At 51.3% G+C, this 22,131-nt stretch overlaps 1 protein-coding gene across 1 annotated transcript; it reads left to right on the top strand.

The window, feature by feature from the left end:
- Positions 1-686: 686 nt before the first annotated feature.
- On the top strand, positions 687-7,296 carry IRF8 (interferon regulatory factor 8). The gene is made up of 8 exons (XM_009873952.1): positions 687-865; positions 1,997-2,180; positions 3,138-3,226; positions 3,686-3,797; positions 4,310-4,357; positions 4,859-5,245; positions 5,551-5,666; positions 6,977-7,296. Exons 1-8 carry the CDS (start codon positions 692-694, stop codon positions 7,151-7,153), a joined length of 1,287 nt encoding a protein of 428 aa, XP_009872254.1. The 5' UTR covers positions 687-691; the 3' UTR covers positions 7,154-7,296.
- The last annotated feature ends 14,835 nt before the right edge of the window (positions 7,297-22,131 follow it).

Genomic DNA, 22,131 nt, shown 5'->3' with positions numbered 1-22,131 from the left:
AAGTCCCTATGGGTTTTCCCGTGGAGGTGAGGGAAGATGCTGGGAGGGTTGAGCCTGGCACTTTGCTTCCAGCTGCACAGGAGAAGCTTTCTTATGGGTCCTCCAGAAAATAACCTGGTGGGTTTGGCTAAAAATGACCCAAAGTCCTGGCATCAGTCCTCTGTTTGAGAGGATTGGTTGTGCAGCCCCCGTCCCTGCGGTGACTCTGGGTGCTGCTTGGAACCGGTGTCTGCTCCCCAAATTGTCAGTGCCTGCTGCCACCTCTTCTGGGACAGACCCTTGTACCAAGACCAGCTGGGGACAGCATTTGCCTTCCTTCTCCTCCAGATACTAATGAGTGTTTACCTTGGGATGACCTGTCTTAGTGTCACTTGCTCAGGTGACAGTAGGGAAAAAAAGAGTAAGGAACGCATTGAGCCAGCCTGTTTCTGTGGGCAGAGCTCTGATTGATAAAATTAGTAGTGACTCATGGAAAATTGCCTTGATATTTTTAACGATAAAAGAGGCAGGGGAGGATTTAATGCGGAGGGGTTGGCAGGGGGGACCCTCAGAGCTGCCGAAAGCCGCTTGTCTCTGCAGGTGGTGCCTCTGCCCGCTGCGCTTGTGGCAAACCTTTGATCCCCCGTACCCCAGTTGTGGTGGGACGGTGCCAGGGGATCTAACGGGGCTTGGACCTCTCGCTCCCTCCAGGATGTGTGACCGCAACGGCGGGCGGCGGCTCCGACAGTGGCTGATCGAGCAGATTGACAGCGAGCTCTACCCTGGGCTCATCTGGGAGAATGAAGAGAAAACCATGTTCCGCATCCCGTGGAAACACGCCGGGAAGCAGGACTACAACCAAGAAGTAGATGCCTCTATCTTCAAGGTAGGGATGGGCGATTAATGCCTTTTTCTCCTGGGCTTTTGCTGACAGCCCCGCTGGTGGGAGATGGTCTGTGTTCTCTCTGTGTTTTGTATCTCTAACCCTCGCAGGAGATGCTGCAATTGGTCTCATAGACTCTTTTGGGGTTATTTTTTCTTTTTATGTCAAATATTGGTACCAGTTTTAAGTTTGTTTTCAGAGTGTTTACATCCTGATTTGGCCCGAGAAGGAGCTGTATGAGCTCCTTCTGACCTAGTCTAAACTTCTTATCAGGCTATTCTTGCTAGAGGGCTGGATTTACCAGAAAACTAAAAAGACTTTGCAGGAAGGAAGGAAGTTTTACATTTCACTGAAGGAGGGGGGGAGGGGGGTTTTCCAGTTTTGGGGATAAACTGGAAAATTTCATCCTGAACTGAAAAGGTCAGGCTTTTCCTCAGGAGTTCCCTTCCCTCTGCCCTGACTTTCAAATACCTGTACCAGTGAGCGAGTTCACTTTCAGGCTAGTACTATCTGGTTACCAGCTGGTTTGGGAGCCCAGAGTTATGAGGGTGGTGTTGAATTGAACCATCTGAAGATGGAGATATTTATTTTGTAGGTATTTATATATTTATATATATATAAGGTTTTTTAAAAAAAAACTTGTACTTTGCAATCTTCATTCAGTGGTAAAATACATTCTCCCCCCAAAAGCACAAGCAATGTTCTGATCTTGAAAAGAAGCCAGCTTTCATTGATTAGTCAGGACCTGGAAAATGAGGTTTACTTTGATTTTTAACCGAGGTGTTACCAGGTCTTTAGGAGCACCACCTCTTTGCCAGCGATTCCTCGCCTCCCCGGCAGCTCCCGACCTGGCGGTCCAGAGGTGAAGCCACATCTTATGACCTTGACCTCAAACCTGGGTGCTGCAGCCCTCCCTGCTCCCAGGTGCAGCCGTCCCCACGCGTGGTGGCTTTGCACGTGTCTGCAGTCTAGGAGCGAAGTGGCGAATGCGCACAGGATGGTTGAGAGGGTGTGAGAGGCGAGGAGAGCAAGATGCTCTCTGCAACCTCAGCTCCTCTGCCCATGGGGTTAAGGCGGTTTGCAGAGCTCGTGTGGAGGGTTCTTATTTTTGTTGTTGCTGTCGTTTTGTTTTAGGCTTGGGCTGTTTTCAAAGGCAAGTTCAAAGAAGGTGACAAAGCGGAGCCGGCCACGTGGAAGACGCGGCTGCGCTGTGCTTTGAACAAGAGCCCCGACTTCGAGGAGGTGACGGACAGGTCTCAGCTGGACATCTCAGAGCCCTACAAAGTCTACAGGATCGTGCCAGAGGAGGAGCAGAAATGTGAGTGCCCCGATACGGGACTGGCCCCTGGTGCAGGTCGGTCCTGGGAGTAGCCATGGGCTTGTGCTTGCTGGCCACGCTCTGCTCTCGAGCCGTGACACTTTGCTTGTCTTGCTTTACAGATGATGTCCCCTGTGTCGCTGTGGTGGTAGGGAGGGGAGGGAGGAAGGACAGCCTTTTATTTTAGTTTCCCCACAAACAGCTGCTTAGGAAATAGGGGATTACTTCAGGGTCGTGTAAGCTTCCATCTTGTAAGGATGTTGTAGGGGAAAGTCCAGAATCCTTCTCCTGTTGTGGGGGGTACTTGAGCCCCAGTGCCTGCCCTGGGAGGATGGCAGGCAGCTGCAATAAATCCCTTCTCTCTTACCCAGCAGTGATTAGAGTAGCAGTAATTTCACAGAGAGCAGTTGCTGCTGCTATGTCCGGTGCGGTGCAGGTTGTGCTAAGTATATCTCTATTTGTGGTTAGGCGTGTGTGTGCTTTTTTTTTTTTTCTTTAAAGTAAAAACCTTGCAAAAAAAAAAATACAAACTCGCTGTCAGGAAGTCTGCCTTTAGCATCTCTGTCTCCAGCCACATTCACACGGGGGGCTTGCTGCTGCTATGCAAATGGCAGTGCAGGTTCCCACCGAGCATGACTGTGCTTGGGGTGACTGGTGGAAAAAGGAGAAGCAGCAGCAGCCCTGGTCTCTGGGGGGGGCTCAGAAAAAGAAAAAAATAAAAGCCAACTCCTCTGCTCTAGCTTGGTCTCTGCTGCTATCTGGTGCAATGGATTGCAAACAGGTTTTTGGTCCAGAAAAGCAGCTCTAGAGGGGGCTGTGAGCCCCACCGAGGTGTTGCGCTGTGGTTCTCGGTTTCATAACTTTCATGGGGCGAAGGGTTTCTAAAACTCAGTGGTGAGATGAGCTGTGGCTGGCGGGACATGTGTGTCCTCACTGCATCCCGGCCTCTCCTTCCAGGCAAAGCGAGTGTTGTGAACGGGAACGGTCTGAACGACGTCGCGGAGATGGACTGCAGCTCCTCTGCGATCGATGAGCTCATTAAAGAGGTAAGTCCTTACCGTGGCTGCAAGCCGCCTTGGCTGGGGGTGAAGGGGTGGTGTGGAATTCCCTGATTTAAAAAAAAAAAAGCATTGCCTTCCTAAAACTCATCCTGCAAAGCTTTGGGGATCATCATGGAGAGCACCACTGGGTTTTGCAGTTTATGTGGGCCAGCACTGGGACACGCTTTCCATTTGCAGCCACACAGGTGAGACCTTCACCGGGGGATAGAGGCTGTTTTGGAGCTCTGATCCCCTTCTTGGTGGGGTCACCTTGGGTCTTGAGGGTGTTATTTGAGTGTCTGGCCTGGGGAATGCCAAACTTCATCTTTCTAACCTGAAAAAAACTCCTTGGCATCCCACGGGCGTTGCCGTTCAGACCCTCTCTGAGCGCCGTGTTTGAGTGCATGGAAACAGCCGCCCAAGGCGTCAGACCTGCTCTGATCTTGGCTGTTTGCTCTTACACAGCCCCCCTGCGTAGATGAATACTTGGGGATCATCAAGAGGAGCCCCTCACCCCCCCAGGAGACCTGCAGGAACCCCCCGATACCTGACTGGTGGGTGCAGCAGCCCAGCCCTGGTAAGTAGCTGTCGCTCATGTGATGTTTAATGGGACGAAGCTTTTTTTGTTTAGGGCAGAAAAAAACCACCTTATTGTGCTGTAGTGCATAATGGACTTTATAATAATAATTGGATAAATGCATAAGTGCATAATGCAGCCCAGCCCTGGTAAGTAGCTGACAGCTCCTGCGATGTTTAATGGGACGAAGCTTTTTTTTGTTCAGGGTAGAAAAAAAACACCTTATTGTGCTGTAGTGCATAATGGACAACAGTTGGATTTTATCTTCCTTATTAAGAGTGCTTAAAGTACTAATTATGAACACTGTGGTTGGTACCAGGTGCCCAGCAGCAGGCATTGCAAAAAATTAAATATGCCTGGGACTGTTTGCTGGTGTCTCCTGTGTGTGAGCTGGGAAACATGGTGTGTCTGGGAGAGAAAACCAGGGTGGGGGGCTGGTGGAGGGGAATGGAGGGGTTTTGGACCTGGGAGCTTGGCACACATGCTCAAGTTGGCTTTCTCTCTGCCCACAGCATTGCCTCTGATGAATGGATACTCTGGCTACGAGCAGCATCACTCGAGTAAGGCAGCTTGGTTGTGGGCTGTGGCCATCAAATTTTTCTCTGGGCCTCTCATGTGATGGCAAAAGGCAGCACTGACTCTGCTCCTTGCCTTGGGGAGGAGGCTTTTCTCTGGGTTTGGGAGGTGCTGCACCCTCCTGAGTATCCACAGGCTTTGCATGCTGAGCAGGGATGCATCCTGCTTGCTGTCATGTGGTCCTGGCATGAGGGGGCTGCTTTGGGATGCTGGGCTCGGCCATGACTTTGGTGTGGGGAGATCTGCCCACTTCGAGGGAGCTGTGGAGCAAAGGCAGGAGGACAAGGGATTGTATTGGGAGCTCTTGCTGTGGCTTCCAGGCTGAGTGCTAGAGATGTCCCCTAGCCAAGCAGGAGATCTCCTCCATCAAGTGAGACTTGCTCACAGGAAATTTTGCTGCTCTTAGGGGGTTTGGGCATTGCAATGACGAGCAGGCAGGGTTTTCCATCTCCTGATGGGTGGTGTCCATGCTCATCACCTCCTAGGTTGCTCCCAGATGGTGATCAGCTTCTACTACGGCGGGAGGCTGGTGGGTCACATCACCACCTCGTGCGCCGAGGGCTGCCGGATCTCGTTCAGCCACCCCTCCAGCCACGGCGAGAAGCTCTACGCTCCAGATTCCTTGGAGCACGTGCGGTTCCCTTCGGCCGACACCATCCAGAATGACCGTCAGAAGCAGATCACCAGGAAGCTCTTTGGGCACCTGGAGAGGGGTGTCCTGCTGCACAGCAACAAGCAGGGCATCTTCATCAAGAGGCTGTGCCAAGGCAGGGTCTTCTGGAGTGGGAACACCATGGTTTACAAGGACAGGCCCAACAAACTGGACCGTGATGAGGTGGTGAAGATATTTGATACCAGCCTGTTCTTCAGAGGTTTGTAGGAGCATTTTCCCCCTCTTTTTTTTTTTCCCCTTCATCTGCTTTTCATCTACTTGAAAGGTGGAACCTTTGGCCTTGGAGCACTTTGGAGTCATCCCTGATGGGTTACCCAAGTGCTCTGGATGAGTAGCTGGTGCTACCAGATCTAGGAGGGAATAGCCTCACTTGGTTGCACAACAGAGCTGGCTTCTCTTGAGCCCACGGCTTCCTTCCATGGCATAGTGCTTGGTCCCAAAGCTGCGTAGCAAAGGCTGGCAGCTTGCAGCGGGCAGCTTCCAGCTGTTCCTTTCTCCTTGCAGAGCTGCAGCAGTATTACAACAACCAGGGCCGTTTTCCAGACAGCCGGGTCATGCTGTGCTTCGGCGAGGAGTTCCCGGATGCGGTGCCGCTGCGGTGTAAGCTCATCCTTGTCCAGGTACAGAGGGGCTCCTTTGGAGCTCTGCTGTTGAATTTCCCACCTTCTCTGGACCATATTTTCTTTTATGCCTCACAAGTAGGCCTCTAGCTTCAGCCACAGAGCGTTTGGGTGCCTGAACTGGTGAAGTGGCATTGTGACATGAGCATCAGCTTATCCACAGCCTCCCAAGAGGTTCTTGGGCTGTTGCTTCTCAGGGACTCCTTGATCTTGGGTAGATTACATTTGTAAACAGAGCATCCAGATGGCAAAATTTTGTCTAAAACTACTTGCAGATCTGTTCTTTTCCTGTTCCTGCTGCTCAACACTGGGACCTCTGCCCTCACCCGTGGGAAATGGGGGCATAAAGCCCTGGAATGGTTGAGTTAAAGGACAACCTCAAGCCAAATGGCCAACAGATGTGATGAACAACCACGGTGGACAGCAGTAGGGTTGGGACACCTTCAGGAGGGTGAAGGAGGAGATTGGATGAGGGGCAATCCCTGTGGTGCTCTGGCCAGAAACTTCTCTTTGAGGAAGCTGAAGCAATTCTGGGATCTCGAAGACGTGGGGCATTGCATAGGGTGCTTCTGGAGCCTGCACCCAGTGTGGGACCCTCCTTGGGCCAACAAGGATGTGGCTGGAGAGACAGGGGATGGAGGGTACAGGGATGGTGTTGCAGGGACCCACCAAGAGTCTATGAGGTGCTGGAGAGGATTTTAGAAGTGCAGAAGTGCTCCTACATATCCCTGCACAACTTTCTGACCTGAAGGATTTTAGAAGTGCAGAAGTGCTCCTACATCTCCCTGCACAACTTTCTGACCTGGCCAGCTCTTCTTGCCCTGGGTGCCTGCACCAGAATATCACTCCAAGTTCCTCACCTCCCCATAGCTCTGCTGGGAGAGGAGCTCTCATGACTGCTCCTTTTCTCCTAGAGGTGCTTGTGCCTGGGTGGCTTGGATTTTAGAAGTGCAGAAGTGCTCCTACATCTCCCTGCACAACTTTCTGACCTGGCCAGCTCTTCTTGCCCTGGGTGCCTGCACCAGAATATCACTCCAAGTTCCTCACCTCCCCATAGCTCTGCTGGGAGAGGAGCTCTCATGACTGCTCCTTTTCTCCTAGAGGTGCTTGTGCCTGGGTGGCTTGTGGAGTTGGACCTGTTGGCCAGGGTGGACCTGGCCACCCGGGTTGTTTTAGCACATCTGCTCTGCTGTGTGTCTCCCACCCCATCCTCTGCTGCCTGGGCTGGTGGCAGTGGATGGCAGCAGCAGGAGATGCCCAAAGAGATTCCTCTTCATTCAAGGTCTTCCTGACTTTTCTCTTTTGCATAGGTGGAGCAGTTATATGTCAGGCAGGTGGTGGAGGAGGCCGGAAAGACCTGCAGCAGTGGCCCCATGCTCCCCATAGCTGATGAGACCCAGCACGACCAGGTGTACAGGATCTTCCAGGACATCTGTGCCACGCACCAGCGGCCGCTCTTCAGAGAGAACCAACAGATTGCAGTCTGAGCCTCCTTCTCCATGGGCATAGCGTGGTGGTTTGGGTCGATTTTAGACCCAGTATGGTCCTGTTAGTGCCTAAATTCCCCTTTTGGAAAGTTGGGTTTTGTTCTTTGCTGTTTCCAGTCCAGAGTCTATATAAATACAGCGGTGAAAATTGTCATGAGAAAGTAGGTTGGATGCTCAGCGTTCATCTTGCAAACCCTTTATTGATAAAAATGACTTGTACCAAGCAGGGTAGCCCTGTTGTCTTGTAGCTGATGGCAGGGGGAGGAGGGGAGTGTCTGAGCTCTGTGGGAAGGTCAGGGCTGGCTTTGCTTTGTGTTGCCTTTAAGGGCCAACCAAGCAGAACCAAAAAGCAACAGCTGTTAGGATCTGCCCCAGTGGTCTGCAACTTCGACCTTGCTGAGAGTAGTGGTTTGGTAGGAGGTGACTCTTGGAAAAGCCTTAAAATACTCTTTCCAGAAATCAGCCTTCCCCCCCTGCCCCCAAAGAGCCCTGCTGATGGAAGGTAGGGTGTGCCTTCCAAGGAGAAGTTTCTTAAATTCTGATTGTCTTTATTTTTGCTATGAGATTTATATGTTTATCTGTAATGCCAAAGTATTTTGAAATTTGGAAACCCGTGCAGAGTTTATGTATGTAAATGTTGAATAGAAGAACTTAGGAATCTTATTTTTTCCTAACCAGAGACAGAGTTTATATAAATATACTATCTTTAATTTTTAAAGATCGTGGTGTAGTGTGAATAGGTTGGCTTCACCCTCCCAAACGCACGTGTTGGTCTCTCCCAAGCGTGACCAGGCAGCTGCATCCATGTGTAAATCCTCATTAACATGCTTCAGGTGTGTGCCTAGCACCAGGGAGCTGCTTGGGCAGGAGGCTTGTGGCTGACACAAACCAGGGGTGCACACGTGTGTGTTACTAAGCAGCCTATTTATTTTATGCCTGAGGTTTATTGAACTTTTTTTTTGTATTTTTTTTAATCTTCCTGTGATTAAAGCGCTATATTTTGTATTTCTTTTGCGAGGTGGTGGTTTATTTTTCGGTTGCAATGAGTGGGGGTGTTGTATCACTGGTGGGCAAGAGCCTGGGATCTCTGACTTGCTCCTGCACTGATCTTCCCTGCAGTGGGGTCTGTGTTAAGCCTTTGCTGTCACCTCCCTCCTGCTCCATAACTGATTTAATCTCTGGGGCAGGGAAAAAATGACCTAAAATGCTACAATGCAGTGGAGAGGGGAAAAGGTTATTACTCACAGGGCCTTGATTCCAGGGACTATGATGATAGGTCCTTGCACATCTGCCACAGCGCTGACCTGGGTCCACTTGGGCTGTGATGCCGCAAGGTCTTGGCGTGGTCGGGGGGAGGTTGGTTGTGGTCCTGCTGAGACTTGCCTTTGGTCAAACAGCAGAGTCAGTGTAGCAGATGGGTGGACTGAGCATCTGCACCCTTGCCTACCTTCATTTCAAGCCTGGATTTGAGGTAATACCTCATGGAGCACTGGAAGAGTGTGTGAGGACTGTGTCTGATTTGTCCTCTTGCCCCCTGCAAAGGATGAACATGAACTCCAGCTCCTTCCCTGCAGCAGGCTCTGCCCCACCAAGGGGTGCAGGCAGGGAAGCATCAGCCTTCATGGGGTGACTGGTACATTCAGCACCAGGGATGTAGGCACTAGTGAAGGGGAAGCCTGGAGCTCCTGGCAGCTGGAGGCGGAGTCTCTTTAGGAGATGCTGAGGAGGTGGGTTCAAAGCCCTGCTCCCTGCTTGGGAATCGGAGCAGATGAGCTCTATTTTGCTGCTCTGCTTTCTTCTTAATGACAGATACTTTCCCAAGCTTGAGAATGTGGTCAGGGTACAGTTAAGATATGATGACCCTGACCTGGGGTGAGTTGATCACAGCTCACCTCTGCCACGAGGTGAGGTCTGCAGGATTGTTACCTGGTTTGGGCTGAGCAACCTGGCGTTCCCCATGAAGCCTCCCTAAAATAAAGCGTACAGGGCTAGAAGCTGACCCTTCTGTGTCTCTCCAGCCACACACAGAGCTTGGAGCACCCAAAAAGTGCTCTGAGATGAGGGACCCAGCCGAGACTTTTTTTGGTTACTTTACCATTAAGGGAGACCCTGTTTCTGTGTCTCTCCAGCCACACACAGAGCTTGTAGCACCCAAAAAGTGCTCTGAGAGACCCAGCTGAGACTTTTTTTTCGGTTACTTTACCATTAAGGGAGACCCTGCGCCTCCAGCTCTATGCTGTGAGCACCCTGCCCTGGAAAAGTTGTTCTCTGTGCCCCATCTGTTTTGGTGGGATGCTTGTAGTTGTGTCTGCACACTTGTGTATGTCCCTTGCAGGCATGAAGGCACATGGCTTCGCTGTTTGTGAGCGGAGATGGCTGAAGACCCAAGATTTTTAAGGATGCACCAGGATCCTAAGTGCAACAAAGTCCCCAACTCCTGTAAGCTCTTATGGGGTGCTTGGTTATGAAGATGGGGATTGCACCTTGCAGGTGCACCATCAGCATTCACCCCCAGTCTTTCCCTGCTCCTTCTGAGGATCATCATGATGTCCCCTGTGGGGTTTAATCCTGTTCCAGCCCTCGGTTGCTCCTCAGGGCATGAGGAAGACTCACCTGCCCATGGGTGAGGTGCCTCGGGAGGGGGGTGTAGGTGGGAGCAAGGCACTTGCTGTGGTCTGTGCTGGAACAACACGTGCCCACTTGTGAAACACATGATGGGCTTCAGGCTGGCACACCATAAACACCGCTTGTGGTTTCCCCAAATGTCCTGGTGCAAGTCCTTCCTCAGAAACCGCCACCTTGTGCTTGCCCAGAGCCACCTGCTGCGTTTTCAGGGCTCTTTCAGTTTCCATTTTTTTTAGCGATGGGGAGCAGAGGTCCCTTTTCTTGGACCTGGCTGCACGGTTTATTTTTAGCGTTACCGTCGTGCCACAGAGCCCAGAGCTCAGGTTGGGACTGTGCTGCTCCTCGTTCCATAAAACCAGCAGCACGGCTCCTGTCCTGATGGCTTCCAAGCCGTGTCCAAGAGAGGACAACCGGTGGGAGTGAAAGGACTGGGAAGGAAACCACAGAGCAGGTACTTATGGTAGAGATAGGATGCAAGAAGGAGAACCCAGTGGGGTGCATCACTGTGGGTCCCCTTTTTGCTCAGGTCTCGGGTAGGACTCACAGTAGCATTGAGTTTGTGCTTAATATGTGGCCCAAACTGGACTTCCCCATCCCAAAATCCAATGTGGGAGATGCCTCGCAGGCTGGGTCATGGACAAAAGACCAGCAGAGGGGAGAAGGTTGCAAGGTAACCGCTCCAGACTGCACTAAGGGATGCTCTGGCCCAGACTTGTAGTGGCTTTTGTAAAAGCCGGGAGAAATTTCCACACATCTCACACTTTTCCCCCAAACTTTTTTTGGGGAAACCTCAGTGTGCTGCTGTCCCCACCACCCCAGCTGAGGAGCTGGTGGCCTTCAGGAGCACCTCAACCCAGAGGCAGAGCCCATCCCTGCCCCTCCAGTGAGCCGCTTGGTGCAGCTGCACCAAGTCTTTAGTGGTTTTGGGTGACCGAGGACTCCAATACTTTCGTTGGTTTCTGTTCACTTGGGTTCTTCTCTATGGCCTCACTGAAGTGAAACCTCGGTGCCTGGTGTCGGCTCATCTTTGGCAAGTTGGCAAGTGCAAACAGTGGCCCTTGTCTTCTCCAGCTGAGAGTCCTGTCCCCAGCTCCTGGGGATGCAGTACCCACTGCACATAGCTTCTGTGGCACAGGCTGAATGACCCTCACTGGTGTGGCATGATCTTGGGCAGCATTAGTAAGAACTCAAAGGCTGTCCTCCTCAGAACGCTCACTGCTTGTCCAAATGCGGTTTCCTACACCCTGAGCATGTGTTTTGAGTTGGAGCAGCGATATCATCAGACTCCTGCCTGATGTGGAGGTGTTTCCTTGCTTCGTGGGAAGGTCATCCCATGTACCTGGTCCTGCTGCTCCTCTGGAAAGGGCTGCAATCCCTGTGGGCAAGGGAGGGTGCTTTCTGGGAGATGCCTCTGCTAAACTCCTGCCTTCAGGGGCAAAAGGGCAGAGGGAAAGTTTTACATGGAAGAGAGAGGAGCTTGGTTTCCATGAAGACTGACCTTTCCTTGCAGGAGATACCCGGTTGTCCTCAGGTGTGTTTGGGAAGGGGCAGCGTGGTTATCCAATCCTTCTATCAGCAGAGAAGGATGGACCAAGACAGACAATGTGGGGGGATTTTCTATCAGCCCCGTCTCTGAGGTCTTCCAACAAAAAGTGTCCGTGGTGTGCACTGGGATGCTTTGATTTCTAGGAGCTACAAATGGCTTGATAAGAACTGCAGCCCCACCTGCTGTTTTGCCCACTGACTTGGGGTGTTATTTGGGCTCAAAGCCAACCTTACTCCTGAGATTTGTCATGGCCGGAAGGTGGTTGTGCCATTGGGAAGCATTTTCCATAGATGAAAATGAGCCTGGTTATGTCCTGCAATGTTATCAGTCTTGTTCACACTCTGCTTTGGTAGTTTTGCATAAGGTGCCCTCCAACAAATGGCAAAAGGACCCTTGCATGTGGCTTCAGGAGCAGAATTCAGTGTCTATGAGGGCAACCAGCTTCTGCCCATCCCTCCTACGTGCTTAAAATACAGTGTGAGGAATTACCTGGTGATAAATCTCCTGCATGGAGAACAGGCTTGCTGGACTGGGGAGTTTTGGTCCAGCTACAGCTCTTGAGATTGAGCTCATCTCAGTCTGGAGAAAGAGGAAGAACTCTACAACCACCTCCATCCAGATCTGGAGGCCAAATTCTCTGCACAGACAGACAACCAGCTCACAGTTGAACTGCTCAGGAGCACAACATAAACCAGCTACAGCTGCTTCCTCCAACCTGCTGCCCCTTGGCGTGGGCCCCCACCAGCCCCTACAGGCGTTAGAGCAGAAACAGTCACTTTTTTTTTTATTTCTAGACACCAGGGTTTCCAACTGGTTTGATTGCTCAATGCCCAATTTCAGCACAGCAGCCTGTCCATGACGAGCATCTCTGGGCTCTGCCTGCGAGCGTGTTGTAATATGGGAAGCATCCTCCTTTGCATGGTCACCAGTGACAGGACATCTCCTCCTTGCCCTCAGGAAGGCAGGAGAGCTGCGCAGAGGCTTACACTTCCTTCTCCAAGGGGTTCGACCCCATTGGGGGATCTTATTGCCAAGGATACATCAGTGATGCCTTCTGCAGGAAGCTTGGCAGGACAACCTACCTAGAGTTGTCTTTGGTGGACCTCAAAGGACTTGCACCGTTGTGTGACTGCTCAGTGCTCAAACTGGTGTTATATGGCACTTGCAATTCATGCTTGCTTTGGGTGGTCACCCTACATGGCTGGTGGGACTTGGTTTGTGTGTCAAATCAGTTTTCATAAAGCCAGTCCCCTGCAGGCAGTGGGAGGGAAGGTATGGTCTGAAGGCAACTCATCAGCTTTGGGCATCTCAGCTCCAACAGGACTGGCTGAGAAGAGAGAGGAGGTGGTGGGAAGAGCCGAGGCTGAGGGAGCTGAAGTTGCAAGATCTGAGCCTAGGGAAGCAGCCAACCTGCCAGTTTCTTGAAACTAGACTTGGCTGCAGAGGCAAGGAGATCCCAAATGCCAGCAAATATGACAGCCACTCATTTTTCTGAATCCATTTTTGACAGATGACATCTTCCTCCTGAGAGTCTTTGCTGTGACACCAGGTACAAGGTCAAGAAAACAAGCTCCACCCAAGCCACAAATTCAAAAATACACAAAGTTGAGAAGAAATATGGTGACAATTGTTTTGTTATATCAGATTTATTACGAGACGGAGTCGGTGAAACTAAAATCCAGACTGATATCCCCTCCCTTCCCCCTGAGTTTGCATGCACCTAGATGTTGCGTCCTGTGCTGAGCCTATTTTTAGTGCATGCGATTTGCTTGCAATAACACAAACACCCTGATGCATCAAAGTGGCTGGAACCATAAAACACAGTCAAAAAGCTTTTTTGTGTGAGCCACAATCCACCCTGATACCAGGTAACTTGGGCTTCTTGCTCTTCGGGAGAGTAATTTTGACTCAGCCCTCAAACACTCATGAAAACGGGAAAAAGGAAAAGGGAATTTCAGGCTGTTGCACAGTCTTTGTCATGTGGAGATTAAAAAAATACTACAAGCTGGAGAAACATTCCTTTTCCCTCTTTCCAACTCTTCCTCTCCCTGCAATGTGTGAGAGTAGCTGGATGTTCAGAAGTGTGGCTCCAACTCTTGCTGAGGGTATAATTCACATCACTTACGTAAAGCTCCCTTACTTGTGCTGGATGTTTTACAGAGAGCACAGTTTTGAATTTTGGAGCAAGCAGGCTGTGGATTTCACCAATATCGACTGCCAATCGACTGCAGTTCCTGGTTCTTCTTCTGAGGGGCCTCAAAGTGGGTTGTGCCCCAATTCATCTTCTGCACGAGACAAGAGACGATGGTGAATGGGTGTGGGAAGCGCTGCCGTGAATCCTGCACCGCTTTCACGTATCTGCTGTGTTCTGCTGCAAGACTGGCTGTTGCTGAGCCAAACCGTGAGTTCAGCTGTCAAAAAAAACCCAAACACCCTTAGCCTGTATCTTGTAGCTCCAGGCTGAGGGAGAGCAGATGGCAGCGACAGGCTCTGTTGCTCTGGAGAGCAAAGTGAAGGGACACGGCTTCTGTTTGAGTGCTGCGAGAGGCGTCTCTGCCGTGCAAATGCTCGCAGGGGTGTTTTATTTGGGCAGGGGAGGTGTGTGGAGCAATTTCTATCACCCAGCTGGAGAGTGAGGTCGTTGATGTCCCTTAAACAGCAGTTTGGCGGGCAGCCTCCAGCTGGTCTGAATGTGGTGCTCGAAGCCAGCTCTGATCAGGAATTGCATCAAGCCCCTGGCTGGGTGTTGAGCTCCAGCTCAGAAACTGGAGCTGTAATTCATTTATGACCTGTTTGCTCAATGAGGCCATAAAGGAAACACACATTTCCTTGACACCTGATGCCTTGGTGCGCCGAAGACAAGTCTCTCTCCATGCCACGCGGCAGCAGCCGTGTCCAGAGGCCACCAAACATCACCTTGGTCTCTCCATGCCAGCAAAGTCACCACCAGTTAATTCAAAGATGCTCTTCTCCTCCTTCAACCCTTGTCTCGTCCTACACCAAACCGGCCCACTCCCTGCCCAACCTCGCACCTTAGGACAACACCATGCAAATCCACCCTAGGACCTGAAACTTCTTGAGGTTCCTGGCGAGGTTCCTACCAAAATCAGCATTTCCCCATTTTTTTGTTTTGTTTTGTTTTTTTGCACAGATACGGCAGAGCAGGTCCCCATCAGCCAGACAGTGTAGCCCCCGAGGAGGTGCGTGGGGTGGGAGATCCGAGGGATGTGGAAGCAGCACAGAGGTTCGAAACAAGTGATTCCCTCGCCTGGATCTTTCTGTTCTGTATTTCTCTTGAGAAGTAACCACTTCTCCTCAAGATAAATCTGGCTCATGGATATGTCTGCAGGGTGCAAAAGGCAACATGTCTTCAGGTTGGTCTTCCCAGTGAGCATGGCTAGAAAATAGAGAGAGATATGTTTTTACACCCAGAAAAAATAGTCTGATTTTATTTTGGAGGAGGGTCTGGATATCTCTTTTGTAAAAATCCCAAATATTTAGAATTTTCCAGTTTGCTGCTTCTACCCAAGTTGCTGCGCTGGGTTCTTCTCTGTTTGCTCTTAAATTCTAGCCACTGCTGAGACCTCCTTATCTTCCCTGGATTACTGCTGAGGTCTGGAGGAGAACTGCTTCACAAGGAGATGGGCAAAGCTTTGCAGCTCTGTCTCCTGAGGCAGCGAGTTTTCAGGTTGAGAAGAGAAAGGATGACTTGACTGCACCTCAGGCAGTGGAAAATGGTTTCCTTTTGGCGTTGCCAGCAAGGGGAAGGAGCACCTGGAGGATGAGGTCTCGTGGTTGGGATGGTGGGGAAGGTGGGCTGTGGTGCTAACCTCCAAGCAAGAGATCGAAAAGGTAGGGGCAAGTGAGGGATGAGGATGGATGGAGGGAAAGATTCGTCACTGATGCAGTGAAGGAGGAGCTGGTAGAAATCATCAGAGAAGGGTGAACGTCTGCCATACCAAGGCCTGCCAAGGTCCAACCCAGGTCCTACACCCAACATGACTCAACGCATCTCTGGGACAGTTGAAGGACAGCCTGGACCACAGGTTGTGCCTGCAATGTGGTGGCTCGTAGCCCCCAGCACAGCCCTTCCCCAAGGACATCTTTAATGCCTTTAACCTGCTCATGGCTGCGGTGGCCAGCCCCTACAAAGTGATGGCCAAGACATGGACTATGCAGAGAGGGGAGGGGAAAGAGAGGTGGGGTTATCCTTAGCAGGCAGGATACGGCACCAGTTGCTCCTGGAAAAGGGAGAATTTCCCGAGTTCTTCCTGATGAGCCCAAGAGCATCACCAGTGCACGGTTCCTCTTTCCTGGCCTCAGCAAGCGACAGTGCTGAGTCTCCTTCTGTGGGGCTGAGGCGAGGCAGGAGGCTGGCATCAGGACAAGCTCGAGAGAGGGCAAAATGAACCTGTTGTGCCCAGCCTGTATGGCTCTGCCCTCGGGGTGGATGTGGGAAACTCTCGGTCTTCACAAGAGGCTGGAAATTCTGGTTATAATTATAGCCTCGCCGTGGGTTGTGAGAAACCAAGGGGCTTTACAGGTTGCCGTGCTGGGTAGTCAAAGTCACGGTGTGCAACTCCCCCAGGAGAAACACTGAACCCCAACCGAGGGGCCCATGTCCTCTGATGAAATACATAGTGGGGATGGCTCACGGGAAACTGGTTTTCAAAGAAGTCAGTGGTTTGGGGTGTTTAAAAAAGGCACTGGAAGATGTACTCCAGGGAGGCTGAATGGAGGATCTCATCTTAATTTCTCCCCCATCAGCCTTTCTGGGTGAAGCTTCTTCTCCCCTCAAGCACAAACCATAAAGCCAAGAGCTGTCATTGTGGGAGGGTTTTGAGAAACGGGCAGATGTCTATCTGGGCTGGTTTGGTAGTGCCCATCCTAACCTGGAGCTCTTATCACCCTGAAGCTGCTTTTCAATGCAGGGGTCTAACACTGCAGGTTTGCAGCCCTCAGCATGAAAGCAGGAGCGTGAAAGCAAAACCGAGCCTCGGTGTTGCCTTGTTCAGAAATTGTTTTATATTTCTAGCAAAGTGACAACATCAGAATGAGCTGCTGCAGGAAAGGAGGTTGCTGGATTCGTTGCTGCATGGGCTGCCATGTCTTTTCTGGTCCTCCCTCCTAACTTTGGCTCTCGAGTAGGTTAAACTTAAGCACAGTAGTGGAAAACTGAGGATTACGCCCTATTTTTTATGAAACTGATAGAGTTTATAGGAGCCTATTTCTAAAGTGAGAAATGCTAGAAATGATGACTGCAGCCTACGGAGCAGTTTTGCACAGCAGCATCTACCCCAAGAACCGAACCTAGCAAAAATTTGCCCGCCCGTGGAGGTTTATTTGCTGGAGGCTGAATCACCCAGGGCTGTTCGCACCCGTGTTTTCACTCATCGCCAAACAACCAGGACCCATTCAGTGGGATCTGATGCATCACACACGTTATCGTCCCCAGAGGACACTCGGCAGAGGTAAGGCTGGAAATGAGACGGTGAATTTAATAATTCACTCTCGATTTGCGTGGCCGTCGCTGACGGATGCTGAGCTCTTGCCAGAGAAGTGATCCGATGTTCAGGGCAGGACCAGGTCTTAAAATAGGAGGGTGGGCACGAATCATAATGTGTTTTTTTTCTCTTTTGTTGGCACCCCGTAAATGCTCACATCAGCTGGGCACGACGTGGTGATGCCAGCTTTCTGGGAATTGTGCCCGTGGTGACCTGTGGACCCGCTGCTCTGCCCTTCACCCCAATCTGAGCAGACGCTGTATTTTCTTGAGATAAGAAATAGCTGTAGTTTGATCATACCTCTCCTTTTATTTTCTTCAATTTTAGCCATTTTATGATTTGAGGGGGCCAGAAGAAGAGGCTGGCAGAGGCAGCACCACCTTCAGCTGGCCCCGCTGCTCTCTACATTCGATCAGCTTTTCTCAGGCTGGGTTTGGGATGGACCCAATTTTCCCCAAAACAGCATCTGTCCATCACACGCTTTGGCTTCCGAGGCTGTAGGTGCAGCTGTTTTAGCTGGCCCCAGAATGACAAAAGACGAGTGCTTAGGCTTTGAAAATCCACAAAGCCACAAAAAAAAAAAAAAAAGAAAAATCCCCAGCCCCTTTCCCCCGATGTTGAAAGCTGCTCTCTGTTTTATACACTGGCAAAACCTGGAGTTTCACTGAAACAAACTGTGAAAATACCTCCCCATCCTGTAACCTCTGATCTTTTTGCAGCGATTTGCTGTGTGCTATCATTACAGCCTCCTCCTCTATCCTGTCTTAAAGAGGGATCCTGGTTTAAGAACAAATTTTGAAAAGCAAATAGGTAAAAACTGAAAAATAAGCTCTGGTGCACAATGCCTGTTTGCACAGAAAAGAAAAAATCACTAAATAAATGTTTATTCTGCTCAACTGAGCTCTCCAAAGAGGTGAGAAGGGGTTTTCGTGCTGGGATGAGCCACATCCCTGAGACGAAATCCATTCCCTCTGACAACAAATCAAGTCTTGGGGCTGAGTTTGGATGTTTGGCCTCTGCCAGGCATTGATTAATCTGCATCGTGCTGCTCTTGCCGAGATTTCAGCTCTTTGCTTTCCCGCCACAGGACGTAGAGCCTGGGGGTGCCCCTGCTTTAAAAATCAGAATTTCCTCTTGAAAATTCTGGCAGAAAAAGTGACTCGATGAGACCTGGTGACTGGTGGTGACGGGGCTGGTCCTGGGCTGGTGGCCTCAGGGCTCATTTACATCTCGCCGAGAGAGAAGTCGGGCGTGAGCTTCTTTCCTGTTAGCGCCCGGCTCGACCTGAACCACCCCCTTAGCTTCATCTTTCTTAGGACTGACAGCAAGACCTCAGAGGGCAAAAAGCCCTGTGAGCTGTCAAGCCTCTTTTCCTCATGAGTGGATCCACTCGTGTCTCGTAATGGGGTTAAGCATGAGCCTTGTCCTCTCCTTCACCACCTCTGTTGTTATATTTGCTGTTTCCAGGAGGTTTTGCAGTGGTTGAACCTTTCTGATGCTGCCAAAATCAGGTCTTTGGAGTCTCCTTCATCACCTTTATTGTCCTGTTTGCTATATCCAGGAGGTCTGCAGGAATTTGGGATCTCATCATGCTCTACAATTACTTGAAAGGACATTGTAGAGAGGTTGGTGCTGGTCTCTTCTCACACGGAAGTAGGGACAGAACCAAGGGGAATGGTTGCAAGTTGCAACAGGGCAGGTTTAGGCTGGACATGAGGAAGAAATTCTTCATGGAAAGAGAGGGCAGACCCTGGAACAGACTGCCTAGGGAGGGGGTTGAGTTGCCATCCCTGGATGTGTTCAAGTGTCGCTTAGATGTGGTGCTGGGTGATCCGGTTTAGGGGTGAGCTTGTAGTGTAGGGTCAATGGTTGGACTCGATGACCCCAAGGGTTTTTTCCAACCTGAACTGTTCTATGATTCTATGATTCTATGAACTTTGAGGCTGCTGAAACCAGGCAGAGCTGAGGCGGGGAGGCAGACTCAGAGATGGCATCACAAACATCCCTTGCCTTGGGAAACAGAGCTGCAGACCCCTGGGGTTTGGGCTGCAGGGACCACTCTTCTTTCTTCCCCCAGGCTGTCGCTCAGCTGATGCTCACAGCTCGTATCTGTCTCACTGTGGTTTTTGGCTGCTGAGCCACAGTAGGCTTCAAGGGTGTCCCAGTGCCACGAGCGACGTGACAGTGAGGAAGCACCTGCAAGCCCTTTGCTCAGGAAGCCAGCAGTGTCCTGTGTCCCCAGCGTGCTGTGTCCTCGTCCACCCACTCCAGGGCTCTGTGCGTGGGACCCCAAGGGGACACCCATCGTGCTTGCTCAGCCCTGCAGGCCACCTGGAGATCTCCCTCCTCCTGGGATGCTGCCTAGTTGGAGGGCACCCCCAGCAGCAGCTCATCTTCTCCCTGGTGGTAACCTCAAAAGAATTGTAACAGCCATCAGGTGTTCGATGACTATTGCCAAGTGATAAGGGAATCCCTGGGGACAAGAGAAGGACACTCCAGGGGAGTTAGAGAAGCTCTAAGAAGGGAGGTCAGCCTGGGCATCAGGATGGGAACGCATGGGCTCACTGCAAAACTCCTTAGCATGGGGCTCTGTGGGTTCCCAGTTTCAAGGGAGCATTATAGCTAGTGGGGATGCCTGTAAAATAATTATGTTGCATGCTGGAGCAGGCTGGTTGCTTATAGCTGCCGGGGTTAGGGATGATCTTTTTTTTTTTTGTCATCATCTCTCCCCTGCATGAGCTGGATTGCTCAGAAGGGGTAAAAATGTAGCTGGAGAGGAAACTGAGCGTTTGCAAGCTCATTTGTCCATCTGCAGGCATAGCATCCCTGTTTGCAGGGGCGAGATACGAGGTGGAGGAAATGTTGGAAGAGAAAACTGGGGGTCGGCCCCAGGACATATCCCCCATTGGACGCAGGCTAAGCTCAAAGCTCCCACGCATCTTTGTCCTTTCGGAATTCAGAACAAAAAAGCGAGGATAACTTTCTCCTCTGATTTCTCTTCCTTCCTGCAATTGTCAAACTCTGCCCATCCCCAACAAAACTCAAAAAGGCTTCAGTCTTCAGACTTGAAGGGAACAGAAGCATTCTGATGGAGCTGGGATGCTGCTTGCTGGGAGCGTGGACCTCCTTGTCCTGACCCTGGGACGCTGTGGGCACCTGTGCTCCCCGGGCTCCTGCTGCCTCAGGCAGAGATGAGCTTGGGGACAGCAGGACCCATTTACACGCTTAATGAAGTGAGCACTTAATGAGGGAGCTTCCCTTGCATCCCACACTTTGCTTGTTCTGCACCAGACAAGCTGCAAGGGCCGAGGAGGATTTTTTTTCTGCCATGTGAATGAGAAAGGTATTTCCTTTTTGCTGCTGTTGTTAATGCCATTGGACTCCTTGACCTCTTTTCTCCACCATTTTTTTGGTGCAGGATGGGATGATGCATTATCCCTCTCCTGCCTCATCCTTGCAGAGTCAGTCAACCCCTTAGAGCAAAAGGGCATTTTACAGGGATAAACAATAAAAAAAAGGGAAAAAAACCCGGTCAGAGATAAATCCAGGCCTCAGGGCGGGGGATGTTTGCAAAATCGCTGGAAATCTCACAAGGCCAAGCTGCATCTCATGAGATTTCTGATACTTCCCACTTCTGGCTGGGCCAGAAATACCGCAAGAACAACGCAGTGTCATCATTCTTGGCGTTGGCTTTGCTCTTCCCACCATCCCGGCAGGGATTATTCTCCCAAACATCCTCCGGGCTATGGATCCACCAGCGCCGGCTGCAGCTCCTGGGGCAGTGTTGCCGAATGACGCCCGGCGTGGACGGCATCCGGCTCTTCCTACTAAGACCCATGCATTGAGCAGGCAGATATTTTTGGTCAAGAAATCAAATGACTCATCTGAGGACCTGAAGAGCTATTTCGGGACCGAGCGCGCGCCTGCCCGGTGCAGTCCCATGCCAGCACTCGCTGGGCATCTCAGACTGACCCGTGTGGGTGGGTGCAGAAGGGACACTGCACTCCCAGTCTCCTGGATCCCCCCAGATTACTAACCCCAGCGACAGCCCGTGGCCAGGGATGTTGTGCAATCCCGCTGTACACGTTTCTGTTTGGTCCTTACCCTTTCCGCCCTCCGGCCGGGTTTGTTATACAGAGGAAGCTTGTTAGGAGCCTCCACAAACAGACAGGAAACCGAGTCTTTCACCGCGCGTACACATTGTCTGCCCAGGCTAATTCTGAACAGAAAAAAATAGTTTATTTATTTCTTTTATTTATAAATCCTGAGCCTTATGCTTTGAAGACAGGCACACGCTCTTGTTGGGCTAGGAAGCGTGCTGGGGAGGGCAAGGGGAAGAGCAGGCAGAGCGGCCGTCGCGGCACAGAGCGGCCATATGACGAGGTCACAGCGGGCTCGAGGGGGTGTCCATGGGGTTACAGCAGCAGGGAGGGTGCAAATGCCAGGGCTCGGGCTGGATGGCTCCGTGTGAGCAGTCGTGGGATGGAGACTCCACCATGGGCATCCCTTGGGTCAACGACGGTGAAGCTGACGCCGGGCTGGAGCCCACATCACCCGGAGCATGCTGAAGTCCCCAGTGGCTCCATGTCCCCACAGAGGTTTGGGTGATGGGGAAGTGGCATCAGCAAGATAGGGTGGCCACTGCTCACATCTGTGCCTGGAGGCATCATCACTGGCCTTGGCCACCACCTCTGGAGAAGCCACGCAGGTCCCTGCCAGCATCAGAGGCAGGGAGAGAGCTGCCTTGCACCCACCCTGCAGGCTCCCAATCTCCTCCTGCCCCAGGGTCTCTGGTGAGGCCTTCAGAGAAATCAGAGACTCCTTTGGAGACAGGGTTTTTATAATTTATTTTCCGTGTACCGGTGGGTATTTCCAGGGCAAGGTAGTGTGATAGGAGCAGGCAGATATTAGTCACCGCAGCAGACTTTAAAAAGTGAAAACATGAAGTCGAAAGCTACCAAACCTGTGGCAACTTCCCAAATCCCACCCGAAAAGTAGCAAAACACACCTAAAAAGGCGCAAAAAAGTAAAAGTTCCAGCATCGCTTTTTTGGGGGGGAGTTTTTTTCCGTTGTTTTTTGGAGAAACATCATGCTTTATCCCAAGAAAGGAGAAGTGCTGGGGCCATCAGCTCTTCGGGGTCATGCATCTCTCATGGGTGCCCCTCGGGTGAGCAAAGATTGAGGGGGTGAGCCCCAGCACCCCGGGTTGCATCAGCGCTTGGGCAATGCAACAGCGATGCTGAGGTTTCTGTGGCAGAGCCGGGAGGTGCAGGATGAGACAGAGGGGTGGCACCAAAGAGGA

Source organism: Apaloderma vittatum, unplaced genomic scaffold (genome assembly GCF_000703405.1).
Source record: "Apaloderma vittatum isolate BGI_N311 unplaced genomic scaffold, ASM70340v1 scaffold19517, whole genome shotgun sequence".
NCBI classification, from domain to species: Eukaryota; Metazoa; Chordata; class Aves; order Trogoniformes; family Trogonidae; genus Apaloderma; species Apaloderma vittatum.
Note: the sequence above shows the minus strand (reverse complement) of the source record. Positions and strands in the feature narration are given on the sequence as shown.